At 55.5% G+C, this 20,003-nt stretch overlaps 1 protein-coding gene across 2 annotated transcripts; it reads left to right on the top strand.

The window, feature by feature from the left end:
- Positions 1-888: 888 nt before the first annotated feature.
- Positions 889-19,968, top strand: LOC116817041 (angiopoietin-2-like). 2 transcript variants are annotated; one of them, XM_032766780.2, is made up of 9 exons: positions 889-1,302; positions 7,305-7,460; positions 8,672-8,793; positions 10,764-10,996; positions 11,573-11,697; positions 12,400-12,501; positions 14,299-14,465; positions 18,866-18,996; positions 19,397-19,968. In XM_032766780.2, the coding sequence occupies exons 1-9, from the start codon at positions 997-999 to the stop codon at positions 19,555-19,557; spliced, it is 1,503 nt and encodes a 500-aa protein (XP_032622671.1). In that variant the 5' UTR covers positions 889-996; the 3' UTR covers positions 19,558-19,968. The 2 variants fall into 2 exon arrangements, with proteins under 2 accessions (XP_032622671.1, XP_032622672.1); XM_032766781.2 differs by lacking the exon at positions 889-1,302 and adding an exon at positions 1,673-1,732 and having other exon boundaries at positions 19,397-19,648.
- The last annotated feature ends 35 nt before the right edge of the window (positions 19,969-20,003 follow it).

Here is a 20,003-nt window from a genome sequence, read left to right as displayed (position 1 = left end):
TCAGAGCCAGGAGTGGCTCCAGACCCCAGCACGCCAAGCGCAACTGGCAGAGCGCCCCCCGCGGCATGTCATCGTGCTTGGGGGCGGCAAAATGCCTAGAGCTGCCCCTGGTCAGAGCCTCGCTAGTCTCTCCCTGCAAGGCAGGTTTTCCAGACCTTCCTGGCACATGTAACTCCCTGTAACAGACCTGCCACTGACAAGCTGTCTGTGCGGGAGGGGAGTTGCCAGGATTAGAAAGCGGGGTGCTGGGAAGCTCTCTTGGGGCCCAGCTAGGGTGACCAGATGTCCCGATTTTATAGGGACAGTCCCGATTTTGAGGTCTTTTTCTTATACAGGCTTTTATTATCCCCCCCAACACCATCCCGATTTTTCACATTTGCCATCTGGTCACCCTAGGCCCAGCTCCCTCTGGGGGGTGAGGCCGTCTATTCTCCAAGCTCTGCCAGGCACAGTGAATCTGCAGAGAACGGCAGGAAGGAGGTGAGGCCAAACGGCCGCCTAAGATAAACGGAAACCCCAGCGCCCCTGGCCTGGGCTGGGGCCTGACACACATTCTTGTTGCCTAATTATCTCCTCTGAGGGAGCTGGATTCCAAGGGACAAAGCATCCTCAAAGAGGGCTGGGACTGGGACCCGTGCCAGAGCCCCGCAGGGGGCGGGAGAGGAGCTGGGGGGTGAGGGAGGGGAAAGGGGAGGGCTGAAAATAATAATAATAAAACTTCCTGCAGTTCTCAGGAGAACATGGGCCAGAGATATAGGAAGCAATCGAGGGCCTTTATCGTGGAAACACAGGCTCAGGGAGCAGGATTCCTGGCCAGCTGCACGCCCAGCCTCGGAGCTGTCAGACGCCACATGTCAGCAGCAGCAGCAGCAGCCAAGCAGGGGGAGTACTGAGTGTCCCACACCAGGCAGCACAGAAGCAGGGAAACGTGCATGCGTGTGAAGTTCAAACCAGACCCTTTCAGCTGGGTAGGACTAAGCCCCCTGGAAGGCGAGCATGGGAGCCGGGGGAGCCCTGCTGTGGTTAGTGGGGGCTGCATGGGCTGCGATGGTTCTGGGACTTGGTTCCCACCTGAAAGGGAAGGAGAGCCTTGACAGACCTCAGCACCAGGTGCAGCATGGGCCCTGCAGCTACACCTTCCTGCTCCCAGAGCTTGGGGGCTGTTACCCCTCCACAGCGGAATACCAGGTCTCAAACTCGCTGCAGAGAGATGCTCCGTCCGTGCCTGAGCCCAAGTGGCCAGCCAAGCGGCTCCAACAGCTGGAGAACATCATGGAAAACAACACTCAGTGGCTGCAGAAGGTAAGATCCAGTCAGGGCCCGCTTGGATCGCAGTGGTTCTTGTATAGATTGCAGTAGTGCCCGCAGCATGCCAGTCCCTTTCCAAACACAGGGATTGAAGAGTCAAACGGGGCACCTCTGCCTCTTGCATCAAGGGGTGACCTCTTGCAGCTTGCTACCTTTCTGCTGCTGATGCACGAGCCAGGCTAGGACCCAGCTCGCTCTCCCCTAGCTGTGCTGCCTCTGCAGCAGCAAAAGCTTCTTTGCTCAGTAATGTGGGTGGATGTGACTCAAGGCTGCACTGTCACTGTTCTGGCCATAACCATGTGGTGCTGGTTTCCTTGAGAGGACTTGGTCAAAGTCTGTGCCTGGGAACTGCTGTATAATTACTTTGTGAAAGGGACCAAACAGGCTTCTCACCTTGATCCAGACAGTCTCAGCATTATTGCAGGTAAGTTGCCCCTATAGATGAGGAAAACAGTACAAGGGCTTGGATCATTTAAATGGGCAACTTCTTTATTGATCCTGGGAATCTATCATCTCGCCTAATATTAAATACCCCTTTAAAACTGTTTAAAAGGTTAGATCTCTGCTAGCCCCCTCCTGAGAGTGACATGCTTTCTGTCTCTGTTATCAGACCCGTGTTCTGCTCCTTGGCTGTGCCTGATGTTCTTTTACCGGCAGAGCTAGAGCAGAAAAATTATTTTTCTGTTTTTCTTTCCAGTTATTTTAAAACCCAGGAAATCACAGTCACTTGGGTTCATGGGTCTCTCCTTCGCGAGCCGAGAGTTTGAGAGTGACTCTCGTACTGATTACACTAGTGTAAATCGGGAATAAGTCCATTTACACCAGTGAACTGACATCGAACTAAAATGACTTTAGAAGCAATTTCAGAATCGAGCAGCCTGAGTGAAATCCTGATCCTGTTGTCATTAAGCTCTGCCACTGACTTCTATGCTTCCAGGATTTCACCCTGTGCCTGCAACATATATCAGGCTCCTTCCTAAACCATAAATACCAATTGCTTAGCATGCAGATACCAGTCAGGCAGTAAAGGGATTATTTCCTTCCTCTTTGTTCCCAGGCTGCTATGAGGGGCATGTGTCTAATTCCAACTACATTACATCTCTTTCCAAAGATGACCTACGCAGGGCAGAACAAACTTCTTCACACTCTACCAAAGCAATAAGCAAATATTTGCACTAGGGGAGAATGTAATTAAAAATAAATCCCCCCAAATAAAAAACCCATCGGGTCAAAGGCTGAGGCACGTGTGCAGTGCAGGGGAAAGTGTCTGAAAGTGATTAATACTGAGCATTACAATGCCCTTGTGTTAATACATATTCCTGTCCACTCACTGGGATTGCATGTGGTGCAGCACTGAGACCAATGCTGTTTGCTGTGTAGGGATCTCTGGATGAGACTTTAGCTCCCACGGTCCTGCCAGCTCAGCATGGACTCTAAGGATTCCACGGGACAGGAATTGCCCCAGAATCCTTAGATGTGTCACTTCTGTCCCTTCCGGGGTCAGTTGTGCCTTCCTCTGGAGTGGTGGCTGAATTTTCATGGTGCTATGTGCAGAATATACTGTGTCATTTGAGGACTGGTTGAAAGACAAGGTGCTGCAATGACATAACCTGTAGGATTCTTGTGATTGTGCCATATGGAGGCACAGTCTGGGAAGCCGCAGCAGCTGACCCAGACTCCAAGCAGGCAGAAAACATGTGTCTGGGGTGAGGCAGCAGGGTTTTGTCTCTAGGAACTGTGGTGAGTTAGTCGTCAGTGCCGCTGAATCTGCTCTGCATAGAAAAGTCCCCTTCTGTCTGCCAGCATGTTACAGGTTCCTGAGGCTGCTGCCATCCCAGAGGCTCAGGTCCTGATACTGCTTTTACAAACATGCCACATCCTGAATGTGCAGGGAGAGCAAGGTGGACAGAGCCCGGTCTGGCTGGGAGAGGGTGCTGGCCCTCTGGCACTGCAGGGGTTAAATGGAGATGCACAGATTGTTAGGAAGTGGACTGGAAAACATTCTCCTCAGCTGTTTCCTTTCCCTGGACACCCAGATGTGTGTTTATTGCCCAAGAAGCCATGAATCATGTTGTCTAGGGCGGAAGGTAAACAGTGCTGATCTGGTTCCCTGCTGAGCAGGTCCCAGAGCCGCAAGCAGAGCCTGGATGCTGCTCCGAGGCACTCCTGTTTTCAGCACTGCTGGGATCCAGCCACAGCTTCTCATGCAAACTCATCGGGGAAGCAGGATTCCTCCATGGCCACCTGGGAGCAGGGGGAGTCCAGCCAGAGGCTCTGTCACAGGTTGCTGGGAAAGGAGACATGGTCTGGTGAATTGTAAAGCCTTAACGCTGGTGGCTGAGTGAGGGGCAATGGGAGGGAACAGCAAAGAGGAATGCCAGGGGCTAGCTGGCTGCTCCGTACCAGCCTTTCTCTGGTCGCTCGGACTCCGATCGTGTAGCTGTGGTGGTCACCTGGAGCAAGATGCCCTGGGCTGGTGGCTTCATCGCCTGCTAAAGATCGACCCTGGGGCCTCTCCTTGAGAAGACAGGTGCTGATGTTAAGGCCTGTCTCTCCCCCTGGGCACTGAGCTGGACCAGATGTGTCAGCTGGACACCACAGGGAAAGCAGCAGCGAAAGCCCAGATGTCTTGTGTGGCCCACTCAGAAGTTCCCCAGCACTGAACTGCCAGGACTTCTGCCCTCACTCTCCAGTCCAAACGTTTGGTGCCAGGCTCATGCCCCTGGTGGTGCCACATGGGAACCGAAGCATATCTGCCAGATGAGGTAGGACAAAGGGACGGGGGATTTTATAGCTCATGCTGACGCTGCCAGCACTGCTGTATTGTGAATGACTCTGCTTGGCCATCGCTCACTCACAAGAACGAAGGTTTTCTGGCTAACCTGGGGCCTGTTCTTAGCTCTGCCACTGACTCAGCACATGACCTTGGCCAAGTCATTCAGCTTGTCTGTGCTGTGAAAGACGACCCTGCTGAGTTACAGTATCGAGCAGGCCTGGACAAGCCAGGTTTAACATCATGTCGCCTGGTCCTGGCCAGCTGACCCCATCTTAACCATGACAATCTGTACCTCAGGCGTCTCCTCCATTGACGGGGATCATGACCCTGACTCAGTTCATTAACATCTGCAAAGTGCTTTCAGATCTTCCAATGGACAGAGCCTGGTATTCCTGCCAGACACCCAGCTTCCTGTTTATAATCTTCCTTTTGCTGAGACCCCCCGGGCGACTCTCCCCAAACAACCCCCACCCTGTAACTCCTTCCCGCTGCAACTCAGCCACCAGCACATCAGGAATGGAATGCGAGAGGCCGCCTTGGGCCTGCTGTTATGGGATATGGCAGGGGAAGCCCGTCAGATGCTTTCCAGCCATTGTGGCTTGGAAGTGGCCAAATCAGGGTGGTACCACTGGAGTTAACGCCATGCGTTTTACTGACCGGCACCCATTTCAGGGGTCGTTATAAACCCCACCCCCTTGCCGACAATCAGCTGGAATCTAGCAGGAGGTTTTCTGATTTACGTTGCAATTTTGCAGGAAAAACCTGATCCGAATCAGCAGTTCCTGGCTGCTCAGGACCAAAACCCAGTGAGCATTTTGCCCTTTCAGGGTAGTCTTGGTGGGTTTGCGTAACATCAAAGAGACCCAGATTTTTAAATAAAAGGGCATTTGCTGAGTACAAGGTGACCAGACAGCAAGTGTGAAAAATCAGGACAGGGGGTGGGGGGTAATAGGAGCCTATATAAGAAAAAGACCCAAAAATCAGGACTGTCCCTATAAAATCGGGACCTCTGGTCAGCCTAGCTGAGTAATTGGCCTTGTGCCAACCCACTGCAGGAGGGAAATGATAGTGGAGCCTCCTGGCCCATTTGCAGCTCAAGGAGCCTGGCTTTGCCTGAGCAGGGCGGTCCTGTGGCGGAGCAGCCTGGGAAGGACGGGGCGCGGTTAAGACTGTGAGCCAAGTGGAGCCAGGGCCTGTCTCTTGCTACGTGCACGTGCAGTGTGCACCACCGAGGGGCCCCGGACTCAGGTGGGACTTCTGGGCACAAGTAAGAGAACTGAGGATTCAGTGGGCCAAGCAGTCCCTGCAACCAGCCCCAGCATACTGCCTGCCTCACTCTTTAATTCCCCTAGGGATTCGACTGGCTCTTAAGGTCAGTATCATCCCAGTTTCCGATGGGTGTTTCTGGCCTGGTTCCTAGCCCTAGTTCTCAGGGGCTTGTAGTTCCCTAATGAAAGAGAACACAACACTAAATACCAACAGATGCTCTTTAAACAGCAGCAAGGGGCTGGGTCCTGCAGACGTCCTGCTGGGAGGGCTTTGGCTATAGAGAGACCTTGCTGTTCTCTTCCGAGACATCATTAAACTAAGCTGCCAATCTCCGATAACTGCCCCGGAAGGAGGCAAGGACCTGGGGGGCTGGGCCAGCAGCCTCTCTCCAGAACATGTGAGCCTGTGTGTGAGCCGTCGGGAGGTACAGTGTGGCTGGTGCAATGGGTGTGCCTGTCACAGCCGCTGCATACCCAGGATCAGTCTCTTTCTGGGGTAGGAAAAGTGCCTTGAAAATCTGCTCCCATCCTGCTTTATGAAGGAGAGAGGTTGGTGTGAGGGAGGGAATCACATTCATTCCAGACCTGAGAGTGTTGGAGGCGCTCCCAGAGTCACCGGGAATCTATCAGTGTTTATTAATTTACCCCCACCTTTTTTTTAAATTTGCTTTTTAAAAATCTCCAAGTTAAAGAAGTCACTGCAAAGCTGGGCCCGTCCTGCATCACTTCAGCATTGGCTCCATGACACAGTGAAGGGATTAAACGAGTCCTGGTTTACATATGTGTGTGTAACAGACGATAGCAAAGCGATGCAGTGAAACAGGCCACTGGTACAGACACACCACAGCTAGATGGTCCTTGCCCTGGGGAGCTCCCACTCCAAGGAGGAAGTCTATGTACTGCCGTGGAAGCAGACTGTGACCAGGTTTGAGCCCCTGCTCCAGAGCAGCGTGCCCCGTGCGCTCTCGGCTCGGGCATGCAGAGGATCCAAGCACAGGCGGGTATGATGAGCTGAATTCCCTTCCTCGCTCCCCTGTTACAATGGGAGGAAGTTTGGCAAATGCCCGTGGGGACAACCGTGTTTGTACATGGACAGGGCACGTCATCTGCATACACAGTGCGGAGATCAATATTTATGCAGCGAGGAGGCCCTGAGAGCGAAAAACACGTGGCCCCCTTGCCACAGCCTTCGGGGGCAGGGGGTCAGTTACAAAACAATAGACAGAAAGAAACAAGTGGGGCTCGGTTCTCTCGTTCCCAGGCTCTCATTTGTTTACCACTTGTCCCCTCCAGCGCAAGGAGCACAGGGAGAGAGAACTGTCTAGTGGTTAGAGCACAACCCATTCCCAGCTCTGTCAGGCCCGGAGGGAGTGTGACTGCGGGCGACCCCTCTGCACGTCTCTGTACCTGTCTCCTTGGGGGGGATCAGTAGCACCGCCTTGCCTTTCCAGGGGGAGCGGGGGGCAGGTGAGGTTTAACCAAAGCGTGTGGAGCAGCTCATACATGGGAGGCTAATATATGTGCTGCTGACTGATATTATTAACATGAGAACCTGACTATGAGGCATGTTTCCTAGAGTTCATGTTGTGTGTTTCACCAAAGGCAGGTGCCTAAATATCATGGATGGATGGATGGATGGACGGATGGATGGATGGAGGTGTGTGCCGGGGGTCGGATGGATGGACGGATAGCTACAGAAGTGTGATTGGGGACATGTAGAGGGGAGTGCAGGGGTGGGCTGGCTGGCTAGAGAGACATGTAGGGGGATGGAGAGATAGATGGGTAGGTAGGTAAGCAGGCAGGCAACCAAGTTCGCACATCAAGCTACAGCTACAGCATGGCCTGTATGTACCAGTGTAACACCACTGTGTAACCCCCCAGTTCCACGCCCACTGCTGAGGGAAGTCATCGTTTCCCACACAACCCCTTCTCTGCCTGTGTTTTGTTCCCAGCTGGAGAGCTACATCCAGGAGAATGCGAAAATGGAGCTTGCCGAGATCCAGTTCAACACGGTGCAGAACCACACAGCTGCCATACTGGAGATCGGGAGCAGCCTCCTGAGCCAGACGGCTGAGCAGACCCGCAAGCTCACCGATGTGGAGATGCAGGTAACTGCGGGCTGGGCTGTCTCCCGAGCTGTCCTCTGGGCGCTGAGCCCTGGAGTCGTGTGTGACTCCATGGACTGGAACAAGATTGCATTCATATACACCAGGGTTTGGGTTCCCCGGTCACGGCAGAGAATGTTCCGCTGCATCTTGCTAGTCTCCATGCATTGGGATTTGTATTTTTTGCTGGGGATCTTTATAAGAAACAGAGGGGAATTTGATGCCACCTCCGGCGAAGACACCTAAATGACAAGTGCACCACTGAAGCTGCTGTGATTTCAAACAGCTTCTTCCTGATCCCCAAAGTTTTAAAAGGTGCACTCCAGCTTTCAGAAGACTGGGGCTGGACACTTCAGAATTGCTCAGCACCTTGCATGCATGTTGCATCCTGGGCTCTTGTGAAAATCTGGCCTTTTGTTTTGGTGCCTACATGGGAGCTGAGCCCATGCAAGTCTGTGGATATCCGCATGTGGATATCCGTGGACCATATTTGTGGATTAGATGCAAATGCAAATTTTGTATCTGTGCAGGAGTCTAGAAATCCAGCCCCGACAGTGTGACGCAGCAGGGAGCGGGGCGGATTGACCTGGGAGTGTCCTTAGTTGTAGTGGGGCTGTCTGCATGGGGGATGGGAGAGCAGGGGATGACTTTAGGTGAGGGACGGGACCTGAGCCTGTAACCTGAGCCAGGAAGGAGGGTGGGGGGAGTCAATACCTTTGCCCGGGAAGCTGGACAAAGAAAAAGAGCCTGCTGGAGAGATTTTTGTTTCAGTTTTGGGCTGGCTGGGAAGAGGCAGGGAACCTCAAGTCTGGGGTCTAAGATCCTTGCCCCCAGAGGAACCTGGCTGAGGGGTCCTGATTGTACCTACAAGCCCTGCTTGGGACTATGTTCCTGTCATCTAATAAACCTTCTGTTGTACTGGCTGGCTGAGAGTCCCGGTGAATCGCAGGAAGTGGGGGTTGCAAGGCCCAGACTCCCCCACACTCCATGACAGACGGTGGGTGCTGAGCCCTTGCAAATCTGCACTGGGGGTTCTACTGGGACAGGAAACCTAATCTCCAGAGTCTTCCTCCCCACCCAAACTTAGGCCAAAATCCATTTCCCCATGCAGGCTGTTCCTCCTGCTGCCGGGCTTTGGAAAGTGTTTCCCAAACCCACATCCCCTCAGATCCCATCCCTTCCTGACCATCCCAGTCTGGTTTCTTCCCCCCCAGGTTCTCAATCAGACCTCAAGGCTGGAGATCCAGCTGCTGGAGAACTCTCTGTCCACCAACAAGCTGGAGAAACAGCTGCTGCTGCAGACCCAGGAAATAAACAAGCTCCAGGAGAAGAACAGGTAAAAATCCCTTCTCTGGTTAGGGCTGTGACCATGCTGGGATCTGGCTGTCTCTACCGCACAAAATAGAAACAGGAGAACCCAGCGTGGTCTGGGACTTAGCAGTGTTTCTAGGGCCAGATTCCCAGCTGGCGTAAAGCCACACCACTCCAATGACTTCACCTTCCAGGTGAGGATCTGGCCCATAGGACTTTACAAAAGTTGTGGGTTTCAGGGAACTCTTTGGAATTTCATGGAACATTTCCCCCTTTCATTTCAAATATTTTTCATGGCAAATTCAGTAAAATCTCGTTTTAAGCTCCTATATGGCTAATTAGCTGGCAGCCTGTGTTGTGATCATAATAAAGACCCCTGTTTGGATGAAATTCTTGTTCTGGCTTGCAGAACAACCAATAAAATACAATCAAATACAAAAGTCAGTGCAGCTCACTGGAACTTCTGTTTTGCAAAATGGATCCCAAACTCCAGAGCTTTGGAGTTCTCTTCTTGCCCAGAACCTACATTTCCAGAAGTGGTTCTATCTAGGCAAGCACCCTGCTCCCTTTCCTGGAGTGCAGCGTAGGGAGGTGGGCGACTGTGTGTCTGAAACTCAGGCAGCTGCTGCCTGCGCTGACTGGAAATACACACTCAGTGCAGTTGTAGCCCTGTTACTCCCAGGAGATTGGAGAGACAAGGTGGGCGAGGGAATGTCATTTATTGGGCTAACTTCTTTTGGTGAGAGAGTGAGAGATGAGCTTATTACAACAATCTGTAACCCTCCCAACCCCCCTTTGTGTCCTATGACTGCAGAGGTGTTAATGGGCACTCCACCTTGAATGCTCCCTTAGAATATGTGCTAACAATCTGTTCCACCTGCATTTAGCTCGGAGCATCTTTCCCAGTCCTCCAGAAGGGCTCTGCGTGGCTCCAAAGCTTGGCCCTCTCCCCAGTAGGAGTTGGTCCAATGAAAGATATTCCCTCCCCCATCTTATCTTGTAAATAAATAGGTTGTTGCCCCCACGATTAGGGTGACTAACAGATGCAGAGGGGCCCGGCCGGCTTAGGGCACCTGCTTGGAAAAGGGCAGCTTCACAATGCACACCCCAGAACTGCGAAGGGCTTGTGTCAAAGGCCCCCAGTGTGGGTGCTGTGAATAGACTGAGCTCTGGTGAGATCCCCACTGACTGGAGGCGACCACCCGACTTATGCTTCTGGGAACATTCTCCCTTGTAAATCTCCCTGCAGCTAATGCCCTGGCACCGGAGCTGGGAGAGCCTGCCTGGGAGCCAGCTAACCAGCTCTGGCTGCGAGAGGGGCCTCTGCTAGAGCAGGGACTTGTCAATAAAGGGTTTATGGCTCTTCCCCACCCCCCTAGCCCCGGCAGCAGGCAGCCTGTGCCCGGCTCATTGCATTTGGCAAGGACGCTGGCGGGAGATGGCGCAAGCCCTGCCGGTACTGCTGAGCACTGTGCTAGGGCTGATGGCTTCATAGAGGCACAGCTTGAAAACGTGTCCCCTAAAAGCTCAAAACACAGGAGGCTGATTCAAGAAAAGTCGGGGTGTGGAGTCTGAAAAAGACACCCTGCCTTTGGAAAGCGTGGGGCTGGCATCACTGTGCTAGTGGGGGCCAAAAGCCAGAGCCCCAGAACAATGCCTCCCTGGGGACTGTAGCAGGCAGTGGGCAGAGCGTGCACGATCTGTCCGTCTGGTCCTCATCTGCCCTGTACCGTAGTATCTGGGCTCCTTCTGGTCTCTAGTGTGTTTCTCCTCACAGCACCCCTCTGAGGTAAGGCTGGGCAACTATCCTCTTCTGTAGATGAGAACAGAGGCACAGAAACTAAGTGACCCAACCATGGTCACACCGGGAGTCTGGCAAAGCCAGAAGGGGAAGCCAGGGCTCCCAGGCCCCAGCCCAGCGCTGGCCCACCCCTCCTTGACTCCCTCTCTGTGAGGCACCTCTTAATCGCCCCCTTCTTGGCTCCCTGCCCCCAGCTTTCTGGAGAAGAAAGTCCTGGATGTGGAAGCCAAACACGAGGAGGAGCTGCATGGGATCAAAGCCGAGAAGCTGGAGATGCAGAGTCTGCTGTCCAAGCAAACCCAGCTCATCTGGGAACTGGAGCAGCACCTCGCCATAGCCTCAGCCAACAACACGGTGCTGCAGAGACAGCAGGCATCTCTCATGGACACTGTGCACCAGCTCCTGAGCCTGGTCTCTCAGTGCAACCGTCAGTACTGCGGGGCGTGGGGGGAAGGGCTAGGAGTGGTTGCTCTGGAGTCGGGCCCAAGCAATGGCCCAGCTCACTTGGTGCAAGACTTGGGGAGTGTCGGGGGAGCTGCTCCCCAGCTCTAAAGCTGCCCCAGCCCATTTTAATTTGAGCAGCCTATGGGCTGCTCTAATTTGGAGGGTGGGCTCTGCTCCCTGGGCATTGTCTTATCGCCACCAGGCCCCATCCCTTCCCAGCATGCCCCTATGCTGGGGTCGAGGGCTGGCGTAGGAGCCACTGGGCTGGGTTTACACCTGTTGAGAATTCCCTCCTCCCGTGGGTTCCCAGCAGATTCTGGGCCATTGGCTCCACTCAGGCGGCTGGAGCAGGGTCCGACATCAGTGTGGTTGGGACAGTGCGGCATGAGCTGCTAATCAGAGGTGCACAAGGAGCAGGGTCTCATGGCATGGCAGCAGAGCCACAGGCGGTGCAGGGTTGAGGGGGAGTCTCACAGAGGCGGGTACGTCCCCCTGGGCAGCATCTGGAATTGAAGCAGCTGGGGGAAGAGCTGAGTGTCCCCTTTTGTGCTCCACCCAGAAATCTCCCCGGCCCCGCAGGAGGAGCAGAAGGTGTTCCGGGACTGTGGGGCTGCGTACAAATTGGGCCTCACTGCCAGCGGGGTCTACACGCTGCGCTTCCCCAACTCCACAGCCACCACCAGGGTAAGTCTCCGAGCCTGGCAGCCTGCCAGCTGGTCCAGGCCCCTCAGGCCCCCTCCCCAGCCCCTGGCAGACTTGGCCCAGGATCCGAGATATGCAAGCACATGGCAGAGGGCGGGGAGTGGGGTAAAGCAGAGAGGGGCTGGGAGTCAGGACTCCTGGTTTCTGGTCCCACCTCTGGGGGATGGCGGGTGGCTAGTGTCTAAAGCAGAGCAATGAGATTCTGGGTCTTTCCTCAGCTCTGCCACTGCTTCGCTCTCTGGCCTTGGGCAAATCACTTCAGCTTTGCCCCGCCATGTATCCATCTGCAAATGAGGTCTGCAAGTTGGCTGGCAGGGAGCGGTTAACGAGGGCAGGCAAAGCATGCCGAGCACCTGGGGGGGTGATGCGTCGGAGAGGGGCTGAGGATTAGCATTCCTGAGATGCAGACTAGTATCCCCGGGCCCTGAAAAATGGCACTTGTCAAACCAAAACAACGCTCGCCCATCACATTCACCCATCCTACTGACCTCCTCTGCCTCTCATGGATGCCACAGTGGGGATGGTTACTAGTGTGCTTAGCCACAAGGCTGCGGCCAGGCCTGAGGATCACAGCCAAGCCCCTGCTTTGGACATTGGCCCCTAGCGCTCTGGCGTGAGCCACGCCGGCTCGTGGGCTGTTCTGTATGTGTCTGTCCAGCTGTGGCCACGCTGTCCCGTTCACAGGCGTTCTGCGATATGGAGACCAGCGGGGGAGGCTGGACTGTCATCCAGCACCGGAAGGATGGCTCCGTGGACTTCCACCGCACCTGGAAGGAATACAAACACGTAAGGCTTCCCTGTCCTGTCGGCAGCCAGCAATGCCCCGGTGAGGCCGTGGTGTGGGACCCCCGGCATTTCCTCACCCTGGGGCAGGAAGAGCTTCCCGTGGAGGCTAGGAATAGCCAGCCACTCCCAGGGGCGACGGGCCCTCACTTCCCCACCCGCAGCCCCCGGCCGCCCTACACACGTGGGAAGGAAGAAGAGGAGCAGAGGTTACTGCCTTATTGTTCAGGGCATGTGGTGAAGGGTACACGGGAGACTGCAAACAGGAACCCAGCGATGGGGGAAGGGATGGAGAGCGGGGCCGCCCCTGCACCGAAAGGAGGGAGCTGAGGTGGCCCCCCTGCTGCAGGGTCAGGGCTCTTTTCACCGGGGTGTTGTGATGTAAGACGGGGAGGCGCTCAGACACTGTGGTAACGGGGCACAGAAATCCCATCGACAGAGAGAGGCCATGAACTGGACTTTCTGCGCCACCAGCATTCCTGAATCAAAGCAGGCCAGGCCCTGCTTTCCACGGATGGCCCAGGGTTCAGGGGCGTCAAACGTAGATGTCCAAATTGCTAACTGGGCAAGGGAAGGAGGGTTCCCCCCGGATACCAGGGGGTGGCCCCTCTGCTGGGAGTTTGTTGCGTGTGTTGTATGAAAGGGAACATCAGGATCCATATTTTTGGTGTTTGGAAAGACCCCAGCTGTTCCAAGTCAGCCCTGGATTGCAGGGCTTCTTCCTTGTGGCGGGACAGTTTTAGAAGGTGATGTCTCAGCCAGTCCCACCAAATCCATCCCCAGGGCCTGCCCACTGAAGTCCGCAGAGACGCACCAGGCATGGATTTGGCTCTGTGAGCCCCATGGGCAAGCGGCGACATGGTGAAGTGTCTGGTGCACACACACACGCACACACACTCTCCACCATTTGAAACGCTCCCGTGGAAAAGCTGTCTGTGCAAATGCTGGAAAAAGATCTCAGATCCTGGCTGTGGTTTCAGCTCATTCACACGTGAGTCGTGTGGCTGGCCCTGGAAAGCGCTTCTGTAGCCACAGCGCTGAGAGGGGGTGTGTGGGTGTGGATCTGGTGCAGGAGGGATTCTGTGTCTCTTCCAAGAAATGGCCTGGGCAGAAGCAGGAATGCAGGGACTCTGAAACTCCTTCCCCTCATAGACTGGTGTTGTGTGGTGCTTCCCTGGTTGGCCTTTTGTAGCCTGAGTCTCAGCTGTAATGTGATGCAGGGGAGATCTCTGGGCACAGCAGGGTTAGTAACCAAGGCCATTGGCTTGTGGGCTCTCCAGAGAAGTTACTGGTCAATGAACCATTGTCTGGATTCATTCAGAATTCCAAAGCCCAGCACAGAGCTCCCTGGACCATGCCTGTATCAGCCACATGCATTGTTGTGGGGCTGGGAGAGCGGATGTGCTGCAAAACCTGCTTCCTTCTAGGTTCCTTCTTTCAGCCCATCTTGGGCACGGCACCTCTTGGCCTTTGCCCGGCTGCATTGAACACTGCGGTGCCAAGGGCTTTGTTTTTGGAGAGCCGTCCTAACCAGATCCAGATGCCAGAGCCTGAGGCATCTCAGAGGCCCAGAAGTGAGATCTTAATCCTCACAGTGACACTCGAGTACAAAGCTACCATTGTACATACAATTCCCCCAGAGCAGAGCTGGCCCCATCCAGCACAGAAATCACGGAGCAGGAACCTGGGGACTCTGCTCTCTCAGCAGCCACTAAGCGCAAAGCCAGGTGAGCCCCAGTGCCGCCGGCTGGTTCTGGGCAACTTCCTCCTGCTTCACTGGGTTTCTGGTCTTTCATGCAGGGCTTTGGGTCCCCATCTGGAGAATACTGGCTGGGAAATGACTTCATCCACCGGCTCACCACTCAGGGCTCCTATTCCCTCCGAATCCAGCTCCGGGACTGGGACAGCAACGAGGCCTACTCCCTGTACGGGCATTTCCAGCTGGGCAGTGAGGAGCACCTCTATCGGTGAGTCTTGCTCCGTCCTGCTTGCTGCGTCACGATTTGGGCACGAAGGATGACCCCACCCCGCCCACGATGGCAATCAAGCCCTTGCCAAATCCACTAGACCCAGCTGGTCCTGGAGAGCCAGGATCAGCCTCTGGGTCTCCTGAATGGGGGGTTAATCTCTGCTCACTCTTATCCCACACAGCAGAGTCCAGAGAGATTTCATGGGCACAGCATGTGGCATGGAGAATCCCCTGCCTTTCCCATGCTGCGGCAGAAGCTCCTCTTGCAATGTGCGTGAGCCAGCTCCTGCCTCAGCACCCCCTTGTGGCCTGAAGTTGCTCTGCAGATGCCCTGCCTCAGTTCCCCACTTCTCAGGACTCTCTCAATCAAGCTCTTCTGTCATTCGGCACTCCTTCCCCCTGGGGGCTAGATTGATTAACAGCAAATCATTCCCAAAATATAGTTCTCAAATCTGCAGCAACTCCAGACAGGTAGGCTTTCCTGCTGGGGTCTCTCAGGCCTTCCCTGCCCAGAGCCTTTCCCTGAAGACGCAGCATTCCCTGCTGGAGCCTACTCTCTCCCGCCAGCCACTCCCTGCTGTGGCAGGTCTCTGCTGAAGTCTCACTCCAGCTTCACTCTTGTTATCTGTCCCTGAATATCCCCCTTCCTCTGCAGCTTCCTGCTGCTCTTTGGAGGAGAATCCGCTCTTCCGTGCCAGCTGGATCTACCAATTAAACCACATCCCGATCCCAGGTGACGTGGGGGGAGGAACAGAAGACCTCATCCCAGGTGTGGCAGGCAAGGCTAATTCTATGGGGCTGGCCAGCTCCAGGTCTCTGGATCTCAAAGGGGCAGCTCCTCCCCACCCCACCCTGCCCCCACTTACAGGCACTTTCTGTCCCAAGGCACTTCCACTAGATGCATTGCACCATGCGCTGGAGCCCACCAGTGAAGTTTCGGCTCCGTCCCGATGCTCCTGTTCCTGGAGAAGCCAGCTCAGAGCACCCCCAGCTTGGAGTTCATTCTGCTAAGTCTCATTGGGATTTTGTCCGCACTCCCTCCCATTTTCATCCCCTTTATCTTTAACACCCCCAAGCTGTCAGAGTCACTGATTAGATGCTGACCCAGTAACTGGGCGGAGCGGTTGCTAGGCTGGAATGTGATCCTGTGAAGTGCCTTATCCTGCTCTCTACTGGGCACGTTGCCATACTCATGAGGAGAGCAGGAATTGAGCCTAGATTCCCCACGCTGCAGAGCGCCGCACCATATTGGTTGTCCACACTGTCCGTCTAGTCTGGCTTTTGGGGAACAGTCTAGGACCACTCTTGAAGAGACAGCGGGCTCCTTCTACGCCAAGCAGTGCCAACAACCCCACCTATACCCACCATCCAAGCCAGCTCAGAATTGGCTCCTTTACCAGGCATCTGGGGTACAGCTCCTCCTAGCTGGGCTGCAGTAACCTCGGGGTCTGCTTTGCACATGGCAGCAGCTTGGTGACATGGGAATCGGGATGCCGTGCCATACAACACCAGCATGACCTCACAGAGAGCTACTGGCACTGCAGCTGGAGCCTGTGCTGGCTCAGTCCTGGCCATGATCAGCAGAAACGCGTGATTCTCTGTGCTCCATAGACTCCAGGGAGCTCCAGCACCAAAAGCACTTGCTCCGATGGCCCCACGTTAGTAATGCTTGCGGAATCAAACACATACAGACAGGGCCTATTGCTGGGAAGAGCTTTCCCAATGAGGTGAGTCAATACAGGACGGGCAGCCCTGGCCTGAAGTTTGGCAAAGACTCCCCCAGCTATTTCTCATGTGAGGACACCATACGATGAAACCTTTTCAAGAGTCTTGTGCGCCTCCTCCCATTTCACTGAAATCATCGTAATGCAAATGTCTTTTACAGTGAGAGTCCTGCTGCCTCCAGGGTGGCCTGCACTCTGCAAATGAAAGAGGCCAAAGGAATTAAACAGCTTTTTATAGCATCCAAGCACATGCCCTGTGCTAAAACCCAGTGGAACCTTGGCCTCAGAGCTTTGAGAGCTGCTTTAAATCCTGAAGCCAGGTTTTTCCAGTGGGTTCTGTGCTTGGCAGGCTAATCCTGCTCTCCTGAGTTTCAGGTCTCTATGATGAAGGGCAGAAATCTTAGGCTATGCCTGATCTACAGCCAGTGGAAATCAGGGGGAGTCTCTCCAGTGGCTGCACTGGGATTTGGTTCTAATTGATCCCTCCAATGAATACGAATCGTGGTTACTGGAATGGCCGTCGCAGCGCCACACCCCATTAATGAATGGGGATCGGGGTTCCTGGCAGGAGACCGGGCTCGTTCTCCATTTGTTTGATCTAACAGCTTTTCCCCAAGCACTGAGAATTTGGCTTGGAGTCCCCAAACCTGGTGAGACACACAGGCAGCCTTTTCAGGAATTTTAGAGGTGTTTTTATCCTGGATGCTGGGGCAGCTTTGGGCTCTGCTGTGAAATTCCATCTGCAGACACCTAAGAGTCCTCACCAGCCAGTTTGTGTTTCATCACCCTGGCCTCACAGCTTGTGTACGTGGTTTGCCCTGATACTGTCTTTGTTTTGTGCCATGAGAAGCAGGGCTCTCGCCGAGTCCTTGGCAATCAGCCCCAGCAAAACACAAGGTCATGGGTAACAACCCACATCCAACAGCTGCCCTTGCTCCATGGCAGATCCTTCACTCGACTCCTCACATTCCACCCAGCTCCAGACAGGCTGGCCAATGACAGCATCAAAAGCAAGGCCAGCAGGTCTCTTTCCAAACCCAGCAGCCCAGAATAGCCGTTACCACCCATGCAGCTCAGAGCACGCAGAGGCAGCATGGCACCATGTGGGCTGTGGGTTCTTACACTGTTATTCCATAGCTGGCCCATGAGCAAAAAGGGGTCATTGTCCATCCAAGTGCCCCATCCGTGGTCTCCAGGGCTAGACACAGCCGCAACAGCTCCTTGGCTGCAGCAGCTGGAAGTGCAGGGAGCCCTCTTTTGAAAACCCTGAGCCACTGTTGCATCCTGCTTTCGGAGCTGCTGGGTGGCTGGAGCTATGCAATGGGGCCCTGGGTTTCTGCCTGACCTGGCCACTTGCACCAGCAGAGGGTGCTCAGCTTCACAGCTGCAGCAAGTGACAACACCTTGATGCCTGCCGGCAATGATATTTGTGTCTGCGTATACAGGGTGGGAAGCTGGTTCTCTTACCTCTAAAATCACCAGCTCCCTCAGCTAGTCAGGACACCACGAGAACAATAGACCCTGCAGGTCCTAGTGCCAAGCTAAATAACCCGTCTCAGGCAGTGTGTTTTTGTATGAGACAGAAGCAAAACAAACATTGTCTTTGTAGAGTAGGCAGGAACGGGCAAGGACTGCCCATGGCAAATTGCTGAGGGGACAATACTGGCAACTGCTTTGGAAACTGCAGCTCCTATTCTCACCCAGCTGCACGGCTCCAGGGCCCTGGGGACATCTGGCATGACTCCAACCTCCCCTTTCCCCCCCCAGTCAGCGCCCTCTGGCAGATCCCCCACGCCATCCCACTCCGGAGAGCCAGTAAAGGAGGCCAGGCACAGCTGGCGCGACAGGCACAGCATGGGACCTGTCACACAACGGCTGTCCCTTTGCGGATTCTCCTGGGTTGGGAGGGAATGGGGCCATTGCCAGCTCTGGTGCTGCTCACAAAGTCCCAACTCCTTTGGCCTGTCGCTCTCTGTGTTTGGGCAGCACCCAGCACAAGGCAGGCATAGAAAATGGGCAGTGCCATGGGGCACCAGGTGACTTGGCCTTTAAGGTTTCAGCTGGTTGGACACACAAGGCCTGAGGAGATATAGGGAGAGAGGAAAGGGGTCAGCGAAGAAGTAACAGTTAAAAGGGCCTGGGACCCGGAGCCTTGTGAGGGGCAGGGCAGGGCTCCCTGCTCACCCAGCCAACAAGGAATGAGTTGGCAGAAGGCACCAGTGTAAATGCTGCCTCTGCCTAGCACAAGGCAGGTGTCTGTAGACAGTGGGCAGCTGAAAGGCTCCTGCAGGGCCCTGAGTTAGCAGGGAGAGGACAGCGGCAGGAGGACTGTTTGGTAAAACCGCCCCACTGGCAGAGAAGCTGGTCAGAAGCCCTGTGGCTGGCCTGAGCCACAGCCCAGCCCCGAGGTGGGGAAAACTCCTGCCTTACGGAGGGACGCGGGAAGGACAGTTTGGAAGACAGCCTGGTGTGTGCCAGGGAAGCTGAGAATTGGAAGGCACTGAAGCCTCTGGGGTTTGCTCCCTTTGTGCTGCCCATTTCTAGGCCTGCCTTGTACCGTGCTCACGTGGCCTCTCGCGTCCCTGATCTCCCGCGAGCCCAGCCCTGGCATGGCCGCTCTGGTGGGGACTCGCCAGCGGCGCCTCCAGGACACCCTGTGTCTGTGTCTCCCCAGGCTCCACGTGCGGGACTACAGTGGGACAGCCGGCAGGACGAGCAGCCTCAGCCCCCCGGGGACGGCCTTCAGCACCAAGGATGCCGACAACGACCGCTGCGGCTGCAAGTGCGCTCAGATGGCGACCGGAGGTAACTGCCCCCGGGGGCACTGCAGGGCTGTGGGTGAGCTGGGTGGGGCCCCTGGGGACGCGCTCCTTTGCTCTCCTTAGCACTGCAGCACCCATTGCTTCCGTGCAGCACCCATTGCTCCTCACGCCCCCAGTGACTCCAGCTCTGGCAACGTCCCAGCCGCTCCTCCCCCAGCCCCGCCCCTGGGCAATATCATGGTACTGATAAACTGCCCAGCAGGCCGGGCCGCCTGACTAGGGAGACACAGGAGAGCAGGAGCTCGCTGCTGGCCTTCCCTGGGCAGCGCTGGGAAAGTGACAGCCCCACAGCGAGCCAGTCAGCCGCAGCCCCCACCTTCGCCAAGTGGCCGCTGGCTGGGGCTCTGGTGCGCCGTCCCTCTGACCCCCTCTCTGTGCCCTAGGCTGGTGGTTCGATGCCTGCGGCCCCTCCAACCTGAATGGGATTTACTACCCCGCTAGCCCCGCGACGGTCCGCTACAACGGCATGAAGTGGCACTACTGGAAGGGGCCCAGCCACAGGCTCAAGGCCACCACCCTGATGATCCGGGCTGCAGACTTCTGAGAGGCCCCAGACAGGCCAGCGCGCTGGGGCTCGGGCTGAGCCGACCCTGCATGGGAGACGGGCTGGGCTGCGGCTACACCAAGGCTCCTGTGGCACCACGTGAACGGCCTCCAGCATGTGGGTCTGGCCCCGAAGGGCGAGCTTGCACAGCGCTCTGGACACCTGCTTAGCCCTGCCTCTGTGCGGTGCCTCCTCCCCGCAGTGCCAGAGCTCGCTCCCAGGCGCCAGCCATCGAGGATGGGCCTGAGCAGAGGCAGCCCCCTCTCGCTCGTCCAAACGCAGCCCGCGTCTAGGTCTTAATCTCCTCCTGGTTCAGGAGCCGGCTCACAAACATCCTGCTGTTTCCTAGGGAGCCGGGGGCTTGTGATACAGGTGTCAAGTTGTTCAGATAAAGCATCAGTGGAGAGCGCAGCTGTGCTGGAATGAGTCCCTGGGTGTGAGCTGGG

The sequence above is a fragment of the Chelonoidis abingdonii genome, chromosome 25, assembly GCF_003597395.2.
Source record: "Chelonoidis abingdonii isolate Lonesome George chromosome 25, CheloAbing_2.0, whole genome shotgun sequence".
In the NCBI taxonomy this organism is placed as follows: domain Eukaryota; kingdom Metazoa; phylum Chordata; order Testudines; family Testudinidae; genus Chelonoidis; species Chelonoidis abingdonii.
This window is presented reverse-complemented; position numbering and strand designations above follow the sequence as displayed.